This window comes from Leuresthes tenuis, unplaced genomic scaffold (assembly GCF_036924035.1).
Source record: "Leuresthes tenuis unplaced genomic scaffold, fLeuTen1.0.hap1 SCAF_10, whole genome shotgun sequence".
NCBI classification, from domain to species: Eukaryota; Metazoa; Chordata; class Actinopteri; order Atheriniformes; family Atherinopsidae; genus Leuresthes; species Leuresthes tenuis.
The window spans coordinates 21,894,441-21,916,010 of record NW_027325364.1 but is presented as its reverse complement, the minus strand read 5'-3'; the positions used below and the strand labels follow the sequence as shown (position 1 = coordinate 21,916,010).

The 21,570-nt window shown below is 39.6% G+C and overlaps 1 protein-coding gene and 1 long non-coding RNA gene across 2 annotated transcripts; both read right to left on the bottom strand.

Moving 5' to 3' along the window:
• Positions 1–2,962: 2,962 nt before the first annotated feature.
• On the bottom strand, positions 2,963–14,676 carry LOC140316770 (phospholemman-like). Its single transcript, XM_072394737.1, has 8 exons — positions 14,541–14,676; positions 7,374–7,430; positions 6,591–6,623; positions 6,355–6,378; positions 6,085–6,159; positions 5,245–5,281; positions 5,089–5,132; positions 2,963–3,712 (listed from the first exon to the last, which is right to left on the bottom strand). The coding sequence occupies exons 2-8, from the start codon at positions 7,405–7,407 to the stop codon at positions 3,693–3,695; spliced, it is 267 nt and encodes an 88-aa protein (XP_072250838.1). The 5' UTR covers positions 7,408–7,430; positions 14,541–14,676; the 3' UTR covers positions 2,963–3,692.
• Positions 14,677–14,999: 323 nt separating this feature from the next.
• On the bottom strand, positions 15,000–17,698 carry LOC140316772 (uncharacterized). Its single transcript, XR_011917343.1, has 5 exons — positions 17,665–17,698; positions 17,441–17,473; positions 17,028–17,042; positions 15,765–15,789; positions 15,000–15,631 (listed from the first exon to the last, which is right to left on the bottom strand). It is a non-coding gene; the product is annotated as an uncharacterized lncRNA (long non-coding RNA).
• Positions 17,699–21,570: the final 3,872 nt, after the last annotated feature.

Below are 21,570 nucleotides of genomic sequence, written 5' to 3'. Positions count from 1 at the left end.
TCGTTTTTTCAGTGTATTGTTGTGTTTATTCGTAATATTAGTTGTAGTTGTGCAGTATTTAAAGATATACTTCATTTTATTGCTTTTACTGTAATTTTGTTATCATTGCAGCTATCATGCTTATCATGTCCACCTTTATCGTTACAGAGAGCAGGGGAGATGGTTCATTGTCTCGTGGGTAACTGAAGCTGGCATACTGTAACCAATAACCTCAGTTAGCATAGAAAAATAAACTTTGCATTGTAACTACTTGAAACTAAATTAATTTGAAATATACTTTTTTCATCCCAAAGGGAAATTATGTACCTGTAAATTTAATTAAATACCAACACTACATGCACAAATATGTCTGTTGGAATTTCCTATTTTCTTCCTGGGGCCAGTTGTTTGGCAGAGAGCTGAAACTTTGCACCACAAAAGAGTTGAAGTTAGCAGTGTGCGCCTATTTTATGCTCGAATGAATGATCAATCTTTGCTGTATTTATGCTGCTGACACAGGATTACAAGGTCCATATGTGCACACAGAGGGACTCGATCTGATAATACTTGCTCAATTTGTCTTGTGGTTAATTGCATTTGATTGGGAAAGTGTCCTGTTGTCTATTTTACTCCAAGCTTTCCTGGCCTCTTTCCTGTTCATAAACTCTGAAACTAACAGAGAGCATCATAGTTTGGTGTATACATATTCTTGTGCTGAAAAGGAAAGGCAGCATATAGTGGGAAGGTTGCAACAAACATCGCAATCTTGGGATACACTTCAGTTACACTGAAAATGCCCAAATCATGCACTTTGCAGTTACAGTGAAGAGTTTTTGTGCGGTGGCATACATTTTATGGGGATTTTTAAAAAATTCAATAAAGAAAGTTAACTTTTGGAAAAACTGCATTAATTGATTAATCTTGATGAAATTTATGAGATTTACAAGATCAGAATAATGAGAGAATCCACGCAAGGCTTCAAGTAGCATAACAATGCAAAAAATACTGTAGATCAAACACTTCATTACTTTAAAAAACGCGGTGCAACTTTGGCAGCGCCATTGGTTGCATCTGCCCACAGATACTGACGTTCTTTTGAGCTGCAGTGTCACAAATGGGCCGATGTGCTGACAGTATTGAAATCTACTTTAGAAACTAAAATGAGAAATGTAAAATAGTTTACTGAACCTGTCCAGGGTGTAACCTGCCTCTCGCCCAATGACAGCTGGGATAGGCTCCAGGCTTTTTTAAATAAAGTATAATCACCTTCAGAACACTATTATTTGTCCTAAGTACTGAAGACTTTTATTTTCAGAGTTCAAGCATTTAATTTCTGTTAATGCCTACCTCAGCAATCAGTGAGGCGGTGTCTCCGTCCCCTACAGACTGGAAATGAAAACCCTCCATTGACTAATAACAACACAGAGGCTGTTAGTGATAAGGTTATATTTATATTCATAGTTTCTTCTTCATCTTTTTTTTTTAAATGATCATTTGCAGTTGAAAGTATGGACATGCCTAAACATTTAATGGACCAGATCAAATCTTATCCATAAGTTTTAGTATCAAGTGCTCAGTAAATTCACTCAAGAGAACATTTCTGAGCATGTAGTGTTTGTATATAATTACATTTACATGTATTGTATATAATGTAAGGATATTTCAAATGAATGTAGTTTCATGTACAATGCGAAGTTTATCATTGTAGGCTAACTGAGGTTATTGGTTACAGTATCCCAGTTTCAGTTACCCACGGGACAATGTCTCCTCTACTGTCTTTAGTAGTTTGATTAAATGCCATTTTCTACATTGATTCCACTGCATTTCACAGGTTTTTTTTGGTAAAAATGTAACTGACAGCTATTTTTAGAAATTGCTTTACGACAGACTAGGACATTAAAAGCTTTTAATGACATAATGATGGACGTGATAAGCATGACAGCTGCAATGATAACAACATTACAGTAAAAGCAATAAAATGAAGTATATCTTTAAATACTGCACAACTACAGCATCTGCTGACATACAATATTACTAATGAACACTATAATACACTGAAAAAACGAGTTCCTCACACAAGTGAAAATTAGTTATATTTATACTCAGCGAATAAACCGAGGATAAAATTGCCTTTACTGACATGGTTCTGTGGAGACCTCCACTTCACACAAATATAAGGCTGTATCGCCCCCCTGTGGCGTGCCATGTAACTTACAGCGTGTTCCAAGTTTTGAGTGAACAGGAGCTACATTTAGCACTCGACAAAAAAAAAAAGTACATACAGCTATAAAGCAAAGGGAGGATGATGTACCATGAGACCCATGAAAGTGAAAATATATGCAGTGCGATAATTTTTGTTTGGTAGAGGAAACTGAGCCACTTAAACTGAGCAAGCAGCACAACATATTTATGTTATGTTGGATGCCCACATTGAGAAACTTTGTGTTCTTACAGCTGGAGTACAGAGGTAGTTATCTCCTATCAAAGATAAAGTAATAGACCAATTTATCAAAAACCTATTTATCCTCACAAACTCACACAATGGCATAAATGATGGATGAAATCCACTCTTATGAAGACATTAGTAAAAATGATTAGGCGTACAGTGCATAACTTTGTCCTATTTACTGGAATCATCAGTGCATACTGAATGCAGACCTCTGCCTCCCTCTAGTGGCCTTGATTTGCTTCGCAAGGATCAACCATATAAGGGTCAGAGGATATCTGACCAGTGACGATCACTGCTTGTGCAGTTGCTGCACAGTTGCCAAACACACACATGTTCTCCCTCAGTCAGGTTTCAGGATAAAGTCGGAGACCAGTGCAAACCGCAGGAATTAATACCAGGTATCCCTCCTTTAGCTGCAATGATCAAGGACAACATCAAGGTTTGATAATGTAAATTAATCTCAGTCAAGTTATAGTGGCGTGAGGGCACACACATCCACACTGCACACACATACAGTGAAGTCCACGCACGTAGTTGTTTTAACAGTTGTTTTATAGAAACGACTCTCTGAACAGTACAACCCAGTATACTCCTCCATGAAGTCAAACAGGGAAATGAACAGATTCTCATGAATTACCAACACCACTAAATATTCACGGCTACATGGATTTCAAATAATTGACATTAAAAACATAAACAGTGGGTTAGGTTGGTCACGGTAGGTGGCTAATATCTAAATCAATCTTTACCTTACACATACAATATGTATAACAGAAGTAATGCCAGGCACAACCTACAGAATATGGACATTTAGGATAATTTTTGGTAAGAAGTTTGTTATTATTGTATGAAGTCACTTTCACTTAAATCAGTCAATTCTTCCAGCACATATAGACTATCATAGTGAATGACTGAGCATTCCATCTCTTTTAGGAGGTTTTCTCAGTTTTTAGGCCTGGCAGCTGGCTAAAGTGGAGCTATTTCAACTTCTCAGTAAAAGAGGAGTTCAACTGAGTGAAATGAAAGTGACAAATGTATGGACGGTATGTCCGAACACACGAGTGGAGGTGCAGGCTGTAGATCAGTAGCTCAGGTGTCAGGCGGAAAACTTCACACTGAAGATCAGGAGCCAACTGACTACTTTCCGTTGATCTCTCTAAATAACAGCAAAAGGCATTTTGTCTGGTGTAATGAATCCCACCGCTGCTCCTCTGCGTCTTCTGTTGGTTGCAGGTTTGGGAAGTCAGTGTGTGCTGGCTGACATCTAACAGTCACAGGCACGACCTGTGGACACACATGCAGGGAGACAGAAGAGGGTTTCAAAAAATAACCATCAAATCCACTTCTCATTTGCACAACTACTTCTTCAGTAATTCCTTTAGTTGAAATTTTTTTAAACACAAAATTGATATAGCTTAGAAACGTTTCTCTGATATAAAAACAAGCTGGCTCCTGTTAGGAAACGGCTACTAAGGGTGTCACAATTCTGCATCGGGCTTTCACAAACAGCTACATATCAGCGGAAATTCATCATGACAGCCAAATAACTCTTAATCTGCATTGTTATGTTAGAATAATAATTACTGTATGTGAAAAATTTGTCACAAATTAAACACACGGCTGCTCATTATCTGAGAAAAAGTGGCGGAGGAGGACAGAGGGTGTGCTCATGTGCCAAGCTAAAGCGAGTGGAAAATGTCCATCGGTGCAGTGTGTCCCTATGGGCCCCCTTCTGAGTTGCTTACATATTACACACAAACTGTTTTTCCATATGGGCCACAAGTGTATTTTGCCCACATCAAAGCTGCCACAATTGAACATGCGTGGATGCGTGGAGTCTGGCAGCATCTGTGTCATCAAGGGTTTTATTTCCTTAAAGTGAGGACCAGGGTACCTCCATATAACTTCCTTGTGTCAAGTTTTCAGATTGAGCTTCGTTTGGACATCGTATGACATACAAATGTGATCATAAACTTAAAATGTACCTGCAGAATTTTACAAAAGGTCTTAAAAAAATAAAAAATAAAAAAAATCACCCATAATAAGATAAATGTGGCCAAAAATGAAGTTTAGATAAACAATAATATGGCAGTCTCTAACATGGCCTGTCCTCTCCCTCCTCCCTTTATCTGCCTGATTGGACACCCAGTGTCCCACCACCTGTTGAACAGCGAGGTCCATGGCATCACAGTCCAGCACTGAGTGCTTTCCATTCTGTGTCAGTACGTGTGTGTGACGTGAGACTGTTCACGGTGAAGCAGATGGACAGAGTAAATATAACTGTAGACCTTGGCAGAGTGCCATGTGCACTATGAAATACTGAATATTACTGAGAAAGAAGCAGGGTATCTCACAACAGGCTGCCACACAGACTTGCTTTGTTTGTACATCAAGGAAATGCTCCAACTACAAACCGAGCTGTATTTGATTTATGCGACTACTGATGATCTGGAGAGGAAAAATTCTTTGCAATCCATTTAGCTTTGATATTTTCTGCTGACATTCACATCTCAGCTGTAACTAAATATATAGTTTCTTTTATACTGTAGATTAGAAGGTATTTTAGCACAACAATATTTGACTATAGTCAAATGAAGTCAATCAACTTTTTTTCAAGTAATCTCAAAAAGGTTTTTTTTTAACACGAGGGTATACATTACCTTGGTCGTTAAGCATCTGTTGAGCGTTGCTTCCTGTCCTCCTTCTGCCAAAAGAAGAGAGGAAACAGTCAGAATAGAAAGTAGGTACTGTGAGCTTTGAATTTCCTCTCAAATAATGAAAAAAATTAATTAAAAAGTAAAGTTGTAAAGTCTCACCTCTTGTCCTGGTTGAACTTGCACCTGCAGTGGCCACCTATAAGAGAGAGGAGGAAAAGTGTATGTTTTATGGTAAATGGACTGTACTTGTATAGCGCTTTTCTAGTCTAACTAACCAATCAAAGCACCTCTAACACTACATGTCATATTCACCCATTCACACACACTCATACAGCACGTCTAAAGTCTATACAGAACTACGTGCTTTCTAAGCATTCATACACAGATGGATATATCGGTAGGCAACGTGGGTTTCAGTGTCTTGCCCAAGGACGCTTCGACATGTAGCCCGGGGAAGCCAGAGTTGAACCACCGACCTTCCGATTGCTCTTCCTCCTGAGCTACAGCCGCCCCTTTATGAGTACCGTATTTTCCGCACCATAAGGCGCACCTAAAAGCCTTAAAGGGGGACTCTGGTATTTTTAAACCTAGACCTTATTTCTGGCATGAAATACGTTTATCTACTCCCCGAGAACAGTTTGGCAAAAGTCGGCGTCCTTTGGGAGCTATTTAGAAAACTCGCGATAGGCATATATCCATATAACGGAGTGAACTGGGCAGGGACGATGCAGCCTCTAAATAAGGCATTAACTGTTCTCGGTGAGTAGATAAACGTATTTCGACGTAATACATACACTACGTGTGCTGGCAGCGATAAACCAATCAGAGAACATTAGGTAATACGTACGCCTTATAATCAGTTGTGCCTTATGTATGGGTTAAGTACAGAAATGGACCCCATAATTGAGGGTGCGCGTTATAATCAGGTGATATAGTGCGCAAAATACGGTATGTATATGCGGGGATAAGGGTCTGTTTGCATGCACGTGAGAATCTTACTGAGCAGGATGGTGATGCCAATAAGACAGAGGACAGCAGCTAGGATGAGGCCTCCGACACGCAGTCTGTGGTAGTCTGCACAAACAGAACAGGTTTACCATTAAACAATAAGCAAAGTAAGTCTAAGAGGGGAATGTTTCACAGTCATGAAACTAACAAGCTCAATATACTAACACAGCCATACACGTAGTCATTATAATAACTGCTAATGATACACATAATCTTATTACTGCCATTTACTATAATAATGATAAGTAAGCAGTGGATTACCAAAGGTGAAGGGGTCATCTTCCGCTGCAGAAGCAGAAAAGAAACGGTTCAGTTAAAATGGTGAAGACATACAGTAACAACATGTAAACAAATGACATCAAAAAGTAAACAAAAGTGTGATGGCTGAGATACAAATGATTGACATGCCTAAGAGATGTTAAATACATTTCAAACATTACACTTCAACCAAACTTAATGTTAAGCTGTTAAATTTAGAAACAAATCTCAGTACATACAGTTTTCCTTCTCGGCAAACACCAGGGACACAACTGCAAGAGAACACACACACATCATCACACTGGGACAGAGCCTGAGGCATCTCATGCTCTAAAATGATTGGATAGAAAACAAAAATATCCCACTGCTGGGATTTCAGCTTTTTACATACGGACTTACATCTAAAATAACACTGAGAAAGAAAAAAATACCTGCAATTGTACTCAACTGTTCCAGTTTATTGATACTTTAACTGGTTTTTATTTCTATCCTCCATTTGATAAAGTTGTTGGTGTATGTTCACCTTTTCAGCACTTCATTAACTAGAGGCTGTTTTATTATCTTTGACTGGACCGCCAACATCAACCCAACTTTCAGCCGCAGCCTGTTGCACTCTAATTGACGCTGATCAGATCGGAAGCCGACAAAAAACCTGTGACTTCTACATAGCCATGTGATGCTGGACTGCGGATGATATGCCAGTTAAAACTACTCAAAAGCCAGAGGTAAGTTGGTTTGTTGACCAATAAAACAGAAACAGAAACTCTTTTACCATCCAATGAAATACATATCACTTTTTAGGACAGAGTCCATAATTTTCCTCTTAAATCTATCGTTTTTATTGTAAACCTATTTTATTTGTTTGCCTAATAGAGGCACTAAGTTAACTCCATATCAATAAGTGCTTGGTGATTTAATGTTGAGTAAGCAAAATCTACTCCCTGTGCTGCTCACTAATTTAATGAAGTAGGTCTTTTTTGTCTTGTTTGAAAAAATAAAGAAATTACGGACTTCCAACTTACGTGTCATCAACACTAAAGCGCCGATCTTTGACATCTTCAGGCTTGAGGCTGTTTACACTGGAAGAAAGACACAAGAATCAGTTAGTTAAAACCGTCAATAAATGAGACATAAAAAGCCTGCTTTTGCTAAATACCTGCAATTTCCACGTTCGTGCTGAATGAGAGCAAACTGAATTTAAAACTGTGTGTTCATCAACTGGCCCTTTATAGAAGTATTTGTAGTATCATCATCAAGGGGCAAGTGATCAAATTTCAAATTTGTTTTTGTGTGTGTTGTTACAGATAGCCTAAACTGGCTCGTACCAGCCAACGAAGTAAAAAACAAACAAAAAAATCATGCTACATTTAGCCTTTCTCTGTTTTCTGAGGGGCACTTAAACACACCCAGAAATGCTCAGTACTCTCAGAGGACATCCTCTGACGCACAAACAAAGAAATTTGATCAAATTCAAATCAGCACAAAGTGGCCTCCGTCACCATCCTTTCCCACAAACAGAGACACAGAAACCCGAGCTGATGTTGATTGGCACAAAGTGCTCTGATGGAGCCTTCAATCCCTGTTGGTAACTGCATTACAACGCTGCAATGATAGATCTCGAATCCTCTTGCTTTGTCTCAGTGCTAACTTTGCGTTCAACCATTGCTGTGACTTTAAAATAAAGAATTATAATAATAAAAAAAGGCCACGAGAAAATGATTGAAATGCACTCAACATTCTCAAGCTATTCCAGGCTGAAATGACTTTTGCATCTTATTTTCTACAGTAAATCAGTGTACAAATGCTGAGATTTGTTTCCTTTTAAAGTGTTTCTAGTCAGTGGAGATATATTCCTATTTCCCAGAGCCCAGAGGATTACAAAAATGGAAAATAATAGTCACAATTAGGTGCTCTTTAACGAACAATACACCTCCTGATAGCTGTGATTACAACACACACACAATCAGAGCAGCTCTGTTTTCACGCCGTGTTAGCGGCCATGTTGAAGCAGAGGTGCCATGTGTAACCGGGAGGGGACACACCTTAAGTAACACAGCAGTGATTTTCCACTTACTGCACTTTTCCATTTAGAGCGCATCACGAGCAAACACACTCGAGTCATTTCAAATTTACACACAGTCACATGTGTGAGGTATGCAGTGTTGAAGATGCAACATCTGGACGACAGACATTCGAAGCCAAGTTGATGGGCTTTATCTCAGAATTATCTCCCTGTTTCCCAAACACAGAGATAATTCTGAAATCCAAAAAAGTGAAAATACTAATGCAGATTAATTTGAAAAACAGAGGATGTGTATTTTTCACTACTTGTAAAACAAAATAATAGGCAAAGGAATGAATCTTATCAACTTGCAGCTTTTGTGTAATCTAGCATTCATAAGTGTGAAAGCAACCTTAAAGTGACCTTTAAAGAGTAAGGGATCAGAGTAATGGTTGTTATTTAAACAGTGTCTGCTGGAGTTCAGCAGCAAGGGAGAAAAAGACGAGTAGGATGAGTGCTTCTCTCCTGGTGCTTCCCCACAGCAACCCCAGGCGAAGCAGGGGGAATGCAGAGGGATGGGAATCAGGCCAACAACCAATAGAAAATGGTTTGCTGAATAAGAACGACCGAAAAGAAAGGAGAGAGGAGAGTGAGACAAAGTACAAAGACAGAAACGGGACAGAGACAGTTGAAAAAGGACACACTGCAGGTAAACTGAAGGTGAGACTGCTGAAAGCTTGGGCAGAGAACAGAAAAAGGGCGTACAGGGTATACAGTATAACAAGACCCCGCCTCTATGAAGATTTTATTCTAAAACAAATGTTTGTGTAAGGTGGGGCTGGGAGGAAGGTGCCGAAGAAATAATAATGTTCATGGGAGGGTTAAAGCACAGTAACCTGCAGGGCAGCAAAGTAATATACCTGTACCAATCCTTTAAGTACAACGACCTGCTTTAATGCGACAGCACAAAACACTGTGTTTCAAGGCAAAAAATGTGACACATTTACAGGATCCAGCATCTCATAATCAATCATTTCATTTAATTTTAATTGCATATATGTTATGTTGGTCAAACAAAATGATTTCAAGGTGTCGGCTTTGGCTCTGAAACTATCATGGAAGCTACCATCTGCTTTTTTTTAAAGATGTTTTATAGATCTATTATGTAAATAACACGGCATGAATCAATTGCAAAAATATACATTTTTCCCCCTAAAAGAATCAAACCAAAGTTGCCGTTTCACTGTGTGCAGACTTCAACTATGTGTGTGCAGCTTTACAACTATTAAATGTAAGAGGATCTCTAATGATTATGTCGCTTAAGGCTGAAATGACGAGTAATTTTTATTGCCGATTAATCAGATTAATATTTTCATGATAAGTGGACATAGATATTGCTGGATTTTCCCAATCAACAGTCCACAAGCAAGAGTAATACAAGACTATGAAAAACAACGAGAGAAAAAACAACCATTTCCTGAAATCTTTACTGAGATTTATAGTTTATAGATTATAGTTTTGCGGTCTGTATTAGTTCACTATGGATATTGCCACAGAACTGCTGATTGCCCATATCTAAAGGGTGGTTTGTTCTCCCCTCGTCACAAACTTCCTGTAGAGCTAGAAGTCCAGCTCTGCAGGGATAAAGAGTTTTCTGTTCTGGCTCTGTCACGCTGCTCAGCCTATCTCTGACTGTTGTTTCCAGCTCTGCAGCATCTCTCTTTTTCCTCACGTCTTTAGGAGTGCTCTCCTTCTTTTTTTCATCCTGCTCTCTTACCATCTCTATAAATGGCTGGCTCCTTTCACTTAGTCTTTCTCGCACTTTCTGAAAGCTGTAACAATTGCCTCCTTGTTTAAAACGACTGTCACACGCTCCCTCTGGCTCTGTGGCTCAGCTTTTGTCTCCGCTCTGGTCCTCTTCAGACATCTCTTCCACCGCTTCTCTTTCCTAAGACACTTGTTCATGTCCATGCACTTTGGCCTTTCTCCTCTTTTGCCCTTTTCTTCAGCATTTTTCACTCATTTATTCCTCACGTTACATCCTCCCCAGAATTTTAGACACGTCCTCTCTTCTCATCCTCTCCTTCCCACCCACTTGTACGCTCTCTCTTCCCCTCACTGAAGTTACGCAGTTTATTGCAACAACCAACTCGCTGACAACCCAAGTCATCAGTCTAGAAATTTTTTGCATAATTGCAATGGTTTTCATTTGTAGAAATGACTCGTGACCTAAACTGTCGAAGTTTGATTTTCTCCTTGGGTCAATCACTTTACTACGTCTTGGTGCCAATAAAGAAATTACGATTGGTTCTGCGTTGACTGGCAACGCCGACAGTTTAAGATATGTTAGTCTATCAAAGTGAGAGAAAAATGGAGAAAACATTCAAATGTGAGTAACACATATGGACACAGTGAGAGCACAAACACAGAGAAGCCTTCGACAACAAACAAACCTATTTAACCCCCTCGAGTAACCCACATTGCAAAGATTTCTACGACAGTATAACAGCAACATCACACTTGAACCTGGTTAGTGTGTTTCGAGTCGCGGTGACACACGGTATGTACCAGAGATGTCAAGCAGTTAAAGTGTTTGATCCAAAATAAGTGGGTGACTCTGTGTACTTGATAATCAATAACTGGAATTAGAACATTTTGACTTTAAATAGGACAAGCACAGAACGATTGATCAGGGCTGCATAGATTAAGTCACGTAGATAAAGTTCTGATTTTGTGCTGATTTTACAGCTAACTAGTATGGACAGGTGCAGAAGTGGGCTGCAGCCCTCAAGAACAGATCTGAGATTAGAATCATATATCTAAGGATATCTTTATATATCGCAAGTTATATCATCATTCCAGTGTCCACTGTACACACTAGAGTAGGAAAATTTGGCCAACCCTTAACATTATCAAACACCCGGATCACTACCGTTGATGCGTTTTCTTTTTAAAAGCGTGGATTGTCGATAATAATTTGAGAGCTCAAAGTAGGGCTCGAATAGAAACAGTTGAAGCGAGCAGTGACACGTCCTGTGTAAGAAACTACCCATTCATTTGCATTGTAGTGGAGGAGACCAGAGATGGAATGTGGAGTCAGAAATATTTGTCCAACATTATTTGTTCCACCATTTCAATCTTCTTAGATGTGAATCTAAAATGTGAAGAATGTGAAGTCTGAAAATACACCCCCCAGGGATCTGCATCCATGCTGCCTCTCTCTGTCTGCCACGGCCTTGGTGGTAGTTTTGGGCTTGGCTTGCGTGTATTATTGTCCTCTGGTGAAAACTAAACGCTTCAAAGACAAAAGTGTGTTTCCTTCTCAACGAACTGTACTGCAGTCGGTGAAAAGACGCAGTGGTAAGTTTTTAGCGTCTGCTGGAACGAACCGTGTCTCAGGAGTCAAAACACACATTAGTTTTCATTATCAGCAATAACTTTTCCCATTGTGATAAGATTTTGTAACCTTTGACAGCCCTGATCCATGCAAGATGTGCGTGTGTGTATGAAAAAAACAATACACTTGTAAGAAAGAATGCGATGCATCATATATTTGCACTGTATGTCTTGACATGCGAGATTTCTGCCTGAACCCCCACTTTGTGTGTTTGGCGTGTGCTCAGATATGCGACACGCATGCACAGGCAGCTTGTTTCTATTTTTTCCAACGCTCCACACACCCACCCATGTGTTTGAATGCCGGACGTCGGTGCGTTTGTGTTACTGGACTGCACTACAAAGACAGCTGCCTATTCTCATTGGCATTTTTTATTCCTAAATTAGCAGCAACGCATTCCTGTGTGCAACACATCCTCTTTTAGGGAGCAACACACGCACATACGCTCAGCAAAGTAGATTAAAGACTTTCCATTCTTTAGGAGTAATTTGCATTTACTCAGAAAGCTAATGATAATGGACACTAACCGATGATAAGTTTTCAACAACTAAGTGCGGACTTCACTCATATGGAAACAAATAATAAGCAGAGATAGGAAGGAAGAAGCATGACGTGGAAAATCAGTGCAGGCTGTACACTGGCGTACGAAGGGAAAGAGAAAGGAAAGTTTCTGTTTGGAAATAAGAGCCAACGAGGAAAGCAGTGTTGAAAGAACAAGAACTGAAGCCTCGGGGAAGGAGGGAGGCAGGAAGATAAGGGAGAGAGCGGTTGGGAAATTTAGGGAAGGAGGAGGGACACAGACAGACAGAGAGCACGAGGGAGTGCTGCATACTGGAGCCATGAGTCACACCTGGTAACCACAAGTCTAACAGCGAGCTGCTAGCAACAGACTTCATGCTTCACACTCCACAGTAAACCAGCAGATGAAAGGATAGAGTACATTTCCATCCTTTCATCTCACCTCCAGCCTTTTTTTAAGTAATGAGAAGGGACTGCTCTCATAAACTTTGATTAAGACCTGAACCATCTGTTTCAGTTTTCCATTGAAAGCATTGTCCATGAATATACACGGTTAAGGAAAAAGAAATGACTGAACCGTCAGTAAAAACTTTGTGGATACAGAGTGAATGTGCTGAAGGTCACAGCCTCAATGCTGGAAAAGATAAATAAAAAAAATCAATGTCTTCTTGTTGAGGTTTCTAAATGTGTGTGTGTATCCAAAGTGAAGTGAGGAAAGGTGAGGGTTTTAGTGTGTCGCCTGTTAATGCTCTCTCTTCTTCACCTCGGTCTCTCTTAGCCGTTTTGCTCAGTTCCTCTTTTTTTCCCCCCTCTGTAAGCTCTTTGATCATGTGAGGAGAAGTGAGGACAAAGAGCTATGTCTGTCTCACCTGAGAAAAGAAAAGACAACTGTGCCTGTCACCACCCTCTCTCCAGCTCTCTTTCTCATCCTGCAACCTCTCCACTCTAATGCCTTTCACCTGAAATCATAAGCCTAATATGAGCGTCTGTAGGGACATTATCATCTTCGCAAACCATAGCAGAGGGGAAATTAACTCCCATTAAAGATAACTTTCCACTGAGTGTATTCGCTTTGAAGCATCATTGTGGCATGCACTCTATGAGCAAACCATGGTTCACATATAAACATTGATAAAGCAAACATAAGCCTACACCCTCTCCTAATCAGTAAACTTTTTTTTTTATGTGCCTCCAACTTCCATTAGTGCTGAAATAATTGGTCAATATTGCAGATGACACTTATAAGTAACTCATTGTTTGAACTTCTTATCAAGACACTGCATTCTTTTGGATTACGCCTCAGCAAAGGAAACTTTATTTTCAGCCACTCCAGTTTCATTGCTTTTGACGTTTGTGACTATTTAAAATACTCCCTGCACCCCTCCTTCTGACAGCTCTTGTCCTCTGTCCTTGTCCCTGTTTGCTCTGGTGGCACTTAGCAAACTGTAGTCACTACTGCTCTTATCAGACAGCCTGTTCTCACGCACGTACTCACACATATACACCATATTTCAGTACGCTTTTTAAAAAAAAAAAAAAGCTGGCAACAATATGACCTATCCAAATAATTTTAAAAAAAGCCGCAGTGAGTGCTTAACAAGATGACAAGCCCGGTGAGGAGTAATGGTATTTAATCATTTAAGGCCATGCTCAACTCTGTTCTCGTCTTATTTACTTGATTCCTAAATAAATAACTTTACTATTTTTTTCATGTTGGGGGTGTCAAAAGGTACAAACAGGTGCAAGTTAACGTTTTTAAGTGACCACCCCTCAACTTAATATAAGTGTGTGATAGAGGCGCGTGGACAAGGACGCTATAACCCGGTCCGTTACGCACGTTGGCTGGTGGACGCGTGCAGTTCCATTGTTGAGGGGAAACGTTAACCGGATATTATAAAACATATGCGTATATATGTATACACATGACAACTACTCTACTATCTTTTTCGTTTAAAACAAAAATACTATTAATTCACTTTAACCTGGAAGTTTAACGTTCAGTAGTTTTATTAGAGCCTTTGTTAGTTTTTAATGAACTGAGTGAGCCTGCAAATAAAAGTCAGTGATTTGGGCGCAGACAAACGTGCTGGGAAAGCACTAGCGAGGTTTTCCCTCAAAGTTGCCTAACGTTAGAAAAACTGGCCCAGTTGCTTGAGAAAATCCGCACTATGGAGAACTTGTACTTCAGTAACCAATTTCCACAACATAATAAAACGTTTGAGGCGGCAATGCCCAGCGGAATATGAACTAGTTTCATCGGTCAAAACTTACCTTTTACACGAAAATCACCCGAGATATTTCTCTCAAACGGACGGATATGTGACTCAGAAGCGGCGACTTCTCTCCACTCTGTGCGCCAACACCCAGCCCTCAGCACTTCTCTGTGACACTCAACAGGTTGGCTTACTTTTGGAAAAAGGGGGCAGTGTTTAAATTGCTGCTACAGCTTTGTTGTAGTATCCTGATCCCGGGTCGGTTTCTGCTGATGCTTGACAGCTGATGAGATGAGCGACCGAACAGTAGCAGGGCGTGGAAGCTGATCCAGGGTCAGCACGTAGCTGACGTGGAGAGAAGCGTTAATGTTAGCTCGTCGTGAACGGAGGCGTAGAAATTTGCCGAGTTGGGCTGAGCTACTCCATTCTGAGATGTAAGGCAGGAGCCATCAGCACTATGGGTCATAACGTAATGACTCCACGGCCGCAGCACAAACAACACTGTGTGACACGGGAACATTTTCAAGATGTAGTGACATTTATTTCAGTTTCATTTTGCATAGTTTCCCCCTCCCTAATTCTTTTAACAGTTTAGTGGTTGACCAGGTTTGTGACTGAACCGATCTGTCGTTGGCCATATAGAAAAACATGCAACAAGTAGCACGTAATAATGCTAAATACCCCCCCACATTATAGACTGAATAAGGAGCCATTTCACCAGCATATTAAACATGATAGCAAAGGCATGTATGTATGCCTTTCAGATAGACAGAATACTCTGTGGAGTCTTTTTGTATTTACAGGCACAAACATTTACATATAAATACACATACAGATTGCGTTTGGAAACCCATGATACATCAGGGGCGGGGGCATAATTCATCACATTTTACTGCGTGCAATGCCAATTGATAAGGCTTGCTTCCATATAATTCAGTGTAGAAAGCAATCGATTTCAAATAAAAATGAAGGGGGAGAATTATTTGCACTTCTTTAGTCTGTACAGGTCTAACCTGAGCAGGTGTGCTTTCTCTTAAGCCCCGACCACGCACCCAATCTGTCCACCCATTCCCTTTCAGCTTTTCTTCCTGCCTGAAACCGGTTTGTCAGGCGCGCTATCAGATGTCATTGTTGTCAACGCTCGATCTTCTGTAAGGTAAGAGAGGAGGGCGTGGCAGCAGTTAATATGGCAGTTTACAAAGAAAAAGTCAGAGAGATATTAAGAGGGAGAGGGAGCATGGACTCAAATACAGGTCCACACTAGCTTTCAGAAGCATCTTACCTGCCTCTCCTGGCACAGCGGTTATCTGTGAAGACAGTCAGGGATGTTTTCAGTAGCAAATAAATTACAATGAACTTCTTTGTTTGTTTCACCACCCTCTGTGCAAAGGTTTGGGCAGTTTCTGTTACTGTGAATAGCTTAATGAGTAAAAGATGCACTTATTTAAAAAAGTATGATGTTTTAGATAAAAAATGTATTGATCACAATTATTTCTAATTTGCATCCTTTCCATTCTGTTAAGGTTTGAGCTGTGTTGCATGCACTGTTCTTTGGGGTCCAGCCAACGTCTTTGATGATGGTAGGTTGGGGTACAGAGATGACCATGGTAAAATCCTTCAGCACATGTCCCTTCAGGTCGTCATATCAATGTTGAGGTGTTTCTTGTTAAATTAAATTCAAAATGAATTCTTTTGACTGACAGTATGATACTTTTCCTCACATTTTGCTTAATCCATTCTCTCCTCTACCTGTCAAATGGTTCCTATGGCACTGCTTGCTACATGCAGCAGCATGTTTGATCCACCCCTGCGCTTCACAGCTGTAGGGGAATGTTTTTCCAGTTCCACTTGCATCCCTTTGCTCTTTGCAAACAAAGAGTCCTGTTTTATCCTCATCTGGACACAGAGCTTGTTTTCTAGAATGTATCAGGTTTTTTTTAAACGTGATATTGGGTTTTTATTCCAATTACTCTTGTTTTTCAGCCTTCTCCTGGTGAGCACTTGCTTAGAAAAGCTCACAAGTGGACAACATTTGTCGTTAAATTTCTTCATGATCCAGATTTTCAGACCTTGGTAAAGTCAAGAGCTCAGATTTCTTGGGATGCCACAACTTTTGCATGGTGCCCCTTTTTTTCCTGCTGTATAACTCTAAAAAAATAATACATTAATCTTAGTTAAGATGTTCACATTTCAACATCATTTCACCTCCTACTTACTCAGATATTCACAATAACACTAAAAGTATGACCAAACTTTTGTGTGCCACTGGAGACCAAATTATTCTTCTACGTGATTGTAACACTTACAGACAACGATGCCAACTCCTCCAGCTATCAACAAGCAGGCAAAGACGAGGCCTCCGATTCTTAGCCTTTCATAGTCTGTTATGGGCAAAGCAAACAGATCAGCAAACAAATTTGCCCTGTTTTGTCGTTGTGCAATAACCTTAAGTGATACATCTGTATATATATATTTTAATACATGCAAATGATTGAGATTATAGATTCATTTCTGTATTATAAGAAATAGTAGAGTTTGCACTTACTGTAAACAAATGGATCTGCAGAAATAACACAAAGAGGAGAAATATAAGAAAAGGGGAAAAGAGATGAATGATTCTCAGATTTTTAGATCTTTGTCCGCAATAAATTACTACATGAACCTAAGAGCTGGTAACACGTTTGCCTAGAAACTAATATCTTTGACACCTCCGCTTCATCATCATTTATTGACAAGTTGAATAGTTAATGTTAAAGTGAAGGTTTTAAGATTTGTCTGTTCTGTGATGGGCTTATCTGATCACTGTTAACACTTTAATGCTAAAAGTATTTGCTCAGAACGCCAATGAACCGAAACTAAAAACAGAAGAAGTCACTTGTGTTTGATTCATTCACGAACCAGTACCACGGAAAAGCAGTCTCAGACCAACGAAAGGTTTATGTAGACTTTCAGACTTACTTGCTTCAGTTTCCATGAAAAGCGAGAACAGCACTAGAAAAAGAAAAAAAGCCAGAAAAGTAAATGTAGACTCTTTTGCTGTCTCAGTGTTTTGCAATATTGTCACCCAATAGCGTTTTTAAAGAATTGAGAAAAGCTGCTACTTTTTCCACTTGAAAACATTTTTCACTCATGCACAGTATGCATGTACAGTATGTTAGGTATGTATTCCCTATTTTGTTTACCTGCTGTGAAAGCCACAAGAGTGAAATGTCCCATCTTCAACACGACTGAGTCAGCTAGAGAAAGACACAGATAAACAGAGAGAGGACGTGACTGTGAGACATTTTTCTCATCACCTTTCCCTCTGTCTAACACATGCATCCCAGCAACACTGTGCACACTTTGCCCTCTCCTGAGGAAGAACGTCCTTGTGTATGAAAGGTCAGTGCCTCGTCAGCAGGGATGCATTCTGGGTGTTTGGAAAGTAAACAGCGGATCACTTTTTGTTATGGGACGAAACCCAGCAGGTGTCCAGACAACTTTCCTTCAGCCTACTCTCAGCTACAGAAATCCTTTTTTTTGTTCTCGGTATCACTTCCATGTGCTTTTCAGTAGAAATGTTCTAGAAAATCTGACAACCTATCTCTGACTTTTAATTTCAGATCACAAGGTGAATTTATAACTGATTTAATGAATTTTACATTCTATGAAGTTAAAACAACTTTTTAATAATATCAGCCACTTGTACAGTTTTAATAAATGGCAACTTGGACTGAAAACAGGAATTCAGAAATATTGTGGCTAAACTGTGGCTAAAATAACCAATTTTATATTGGATCTATCTATAATTATTACTGGATTTCTTTTTCAGATGGAATTGCACATCAACACAAGTTAATAGTGTGCTCCTTTTTTACTTTGTTAATAAAAATTTGCTTTGCTCCATTTAAAACAGCTAGCGTGCAGACGAACAGACAGGAACCTTGCCTTGTACAAGATGGCGGACCATGGTGGTACCCTCCCATCTGTGTTGACTGTAAATGAAGTTGCCATTACAGTGCGAGCTGATCTTCTCTGTCTTGTTACTGCTTGAATTTCAACATGTGTGTGGTTGACTCGCAGGTAACATCTAAGATTACAGTGAGCAGAGGTAAAGCCTTCTAGTGTGGAGGAAAAACATTTGAATATGTCTTCAGTTTCTGCAAGTTGTGTAAAAACTTGAGAAATGTTTGTGTAACTTCAGTTTAAAATGAAACAAGAGTTTTAAGTGAAACACGAGACTATGTTATTGGATTATTCTGACTGCTGGATCACATTATATTAGCTTGCTAATGTGCAGCAGCTGCTGCTGCTTGGCCGCTCAGTCCAACTAACATCTGTAATTATTGCCTTATTGGAATAAACAGATAATACTCATAAGCAATTTGTTGTTATCCACAGCCATAACATAGCCCTATGCTATGGCTGTGGGCTGGAATGACATCCTGTACCTTCATATATTCAAACAAATATTATAATATATATATTTTAAAGCCATAGCAACTAACTTATTAGACTTTCTGAATTAATTTGATATTTGTCGACATTTAGAATGTCCAATGTCAGATGCCTGAGGTGTCAGTGACCACATGGTCGGCCATTTTGTCTTGTCACCTGAAAATGACCTTGGCCTGTTAGCAAAATTTACAGTGTCTTTATATCTTAACATTAATCAACTGAATTAAAAAAAAAACCTGCCTGCTCTTCAAACCATACAAAGCAAAAGCATAGTGGACAAAATGTAAAATACAATGGCAATAAGATCAATTACAGGCTTTAAACAAATTCTGCTACAAAATGTAATCCATTTTCTGTAGCATCTTGCAGAGATAGATAGTTTTCAGCAAGTGAACATCAAATGGAGACAAAGACAATACAGAAACCTATTCTGATGCTATTTTTGTTTCTTCCATCATGACCTTTGTCTGAGGGTTCTCAAGGTTCAGTATCAGATTGCGGGTCAAAGTCAAGGTTGACGAGGCCTTTGACTTTCAAATGCCTCACACAACAGAAGAGCAACATCTAGAGCAGTGACAACTTTCGCTTGTGTTTGAACATTTTCTTTGAGTTTTTCCATTTTAATGATTGTTATTGATGGTGGTCTAAAGAGGCTCATATTCTTCTTGTTGGTAAAATTAACAGTCGTTTACAAATCAAGTTATGGCCTGAATAATGCAAATATTAGAATACATCCTGTTGCACATGTAGGGAATATCTTAAATGCATAAGTCACTACATATTTTCCACAAAAGAGGAATTAATAAAATGGAGCTGTTTGCAATCACAAATCATTACAAACATATTTGCTGTTTGATCACATTGTTACAGGGATTTAAAAGCTGTAGGCATGCAGTAATTAGCTGTACTTAACATGCATATTGCTGTCTGTCAGAAACACGTACTTCAACTATAAAACAACTACTTCATTAATAGTTATCAAATGAGAATGGCAAGCCAAAAGATAAGACAAATAACCTGACCTTGACATCAAAATCCTGAATATCATCATTCCTTGCGCCACCATACCTGTGCTTACCTGAAGTGATCGTTCAAGAGCAGAGGAGTTTGTGTGAATGGCCCAAGACACTGCCTGGTTAAAATGGTCTTTTCTAGTTTACCTGAATAAGTACTCTGAGCCCCTCCTCTTTATTTTGAATGAAAACATTTGTATGTGTATATGCACAGTGTGAAAGTGACATGGCTGCTTGGCTGACGCACGCTTGTGTAGGAGACCAGTGGCAGTGTTATTCCATAAACATTAGCACGTCTCTATGCATAGTAGAGAGAAAGCCCTCTAATTTGCCACAAGAAGGTCTTTTTTATATGAAGTGACTTGACAATTGACTATATATTGTATAGATGTAAGTTAAGAAGTGCTTATATACACTTATTACCCGTTAAATATACAGTTAAACTTCATACTTATTCACCATCAAAACTACTTTACATCTCAGTTTGTCAGAGAAGCCTTGGCACAATTTTAAGTAATATTTTGTTTCTCTACAAGTCCAGAGAGGAGATATGGATACAGTGACAACTGAAAATCCCAACCAGGAGATCGGGATCTCCACTTTCAGGCCAGCTTGAAGATACAGTATAATCCCTCTTAACTGACCTGACCCCATAGGCCAGCGCCCGACTCACCTCCATCACAGTGTAACTCTGAGCTTCTCCAGGATTCCAGACCCTCTTAATCCGTCTCATAGGGTAACCTCAGCTCAGCTAACATTTGGAGAACTTTCAGCCATTTGTCTTTGCGATTGTATTCTTTTGGACATTACCCAAAATTCAGAGCCGTGGTAACAGAAAGGATTTGATCAGCTGATTAACCAATAGCTTTGCATTATGCCTAAATCACTTCATATGGTACGGACCACTTTACTGTAAAACCTGCAAGCAACTAATGGTGGATCCCACTTCTCCTTTTGCAGTCGGATGAAAAAAAGAATGCAAGATACATTTACTCCTCCACTTGAGAGAGTTTATTCCTATTTAAAAGGATCATACCATCCTTTTTCAAGAAAGAACCTTGGCCTCTGACATTCACATTCCAGCCACATGACACTACTGAAAATACTGCAGATGAGCAACAAAAGCCCTCTTGTGATGGAACCAGAGGACAACATTACCTGCAAAAAGTAGAAATATGATCATTCAATTTACATGCAAGATGTATTCCTCATCCTGACAAAGCTTTAAAAATCATGTCGGTGAAAATCCCAAACAGTTTTTGGCAGCCTATCTTAATTCTGTTGCCAACGGAGAACAGGTCAAAGTTATTATGCCGATCATGTTTACAGGGACTTAATAGCAAGAGGAGTGAGTGCAGAAGGCTGAGGAGAGTGATCCCCCGATAATTATCACACACCCTCAGGTCACCTTTCTTTAAACAGGGGATCACCACCCCAACTGTCCAGTCCAGACATGTTGTCCCCAAGGTCTGTGCAATGCATTGGCCTGTCAACCAAGACAGCACTACAACACTACAAAAGCTTTTATCAGTTCAAGGTGAAACTCATCCACTGCATCCACCCAGGTGGAGGGCAAATGCCAGAGATTCAGGGGTCCCCCATCTGGTTTCAAATGCCCAACACTATCACAAGTTGAGG

What these genes read in the sequence shown, in the direction of transcription:
- LOC140316770 (XM_072394737.1), bottom strand. Translation starts at nt 7,407, where the DNA reads ATGTCAAAGATCGGCGCTTTAGTGTTGATGACAC. An exon ending in GTTTGCCGAGAAGGAAAACT is followed by an intron (nt 6,379 to 6,590) that starts GTATGTACTGAG and finishes CTGCTTCTGCAG; the next exon opens with CGGAAGATGACCCCTTCACC. An exon ending in AGATGACCCCTTCACCTTTG is followed by an intron (nt 6,160 to 6,354) that starts GTAATCCACTGC and finishes CTGTTTGTGCAG; the next exon opens with ACTACCACAGACTGCGTGTC.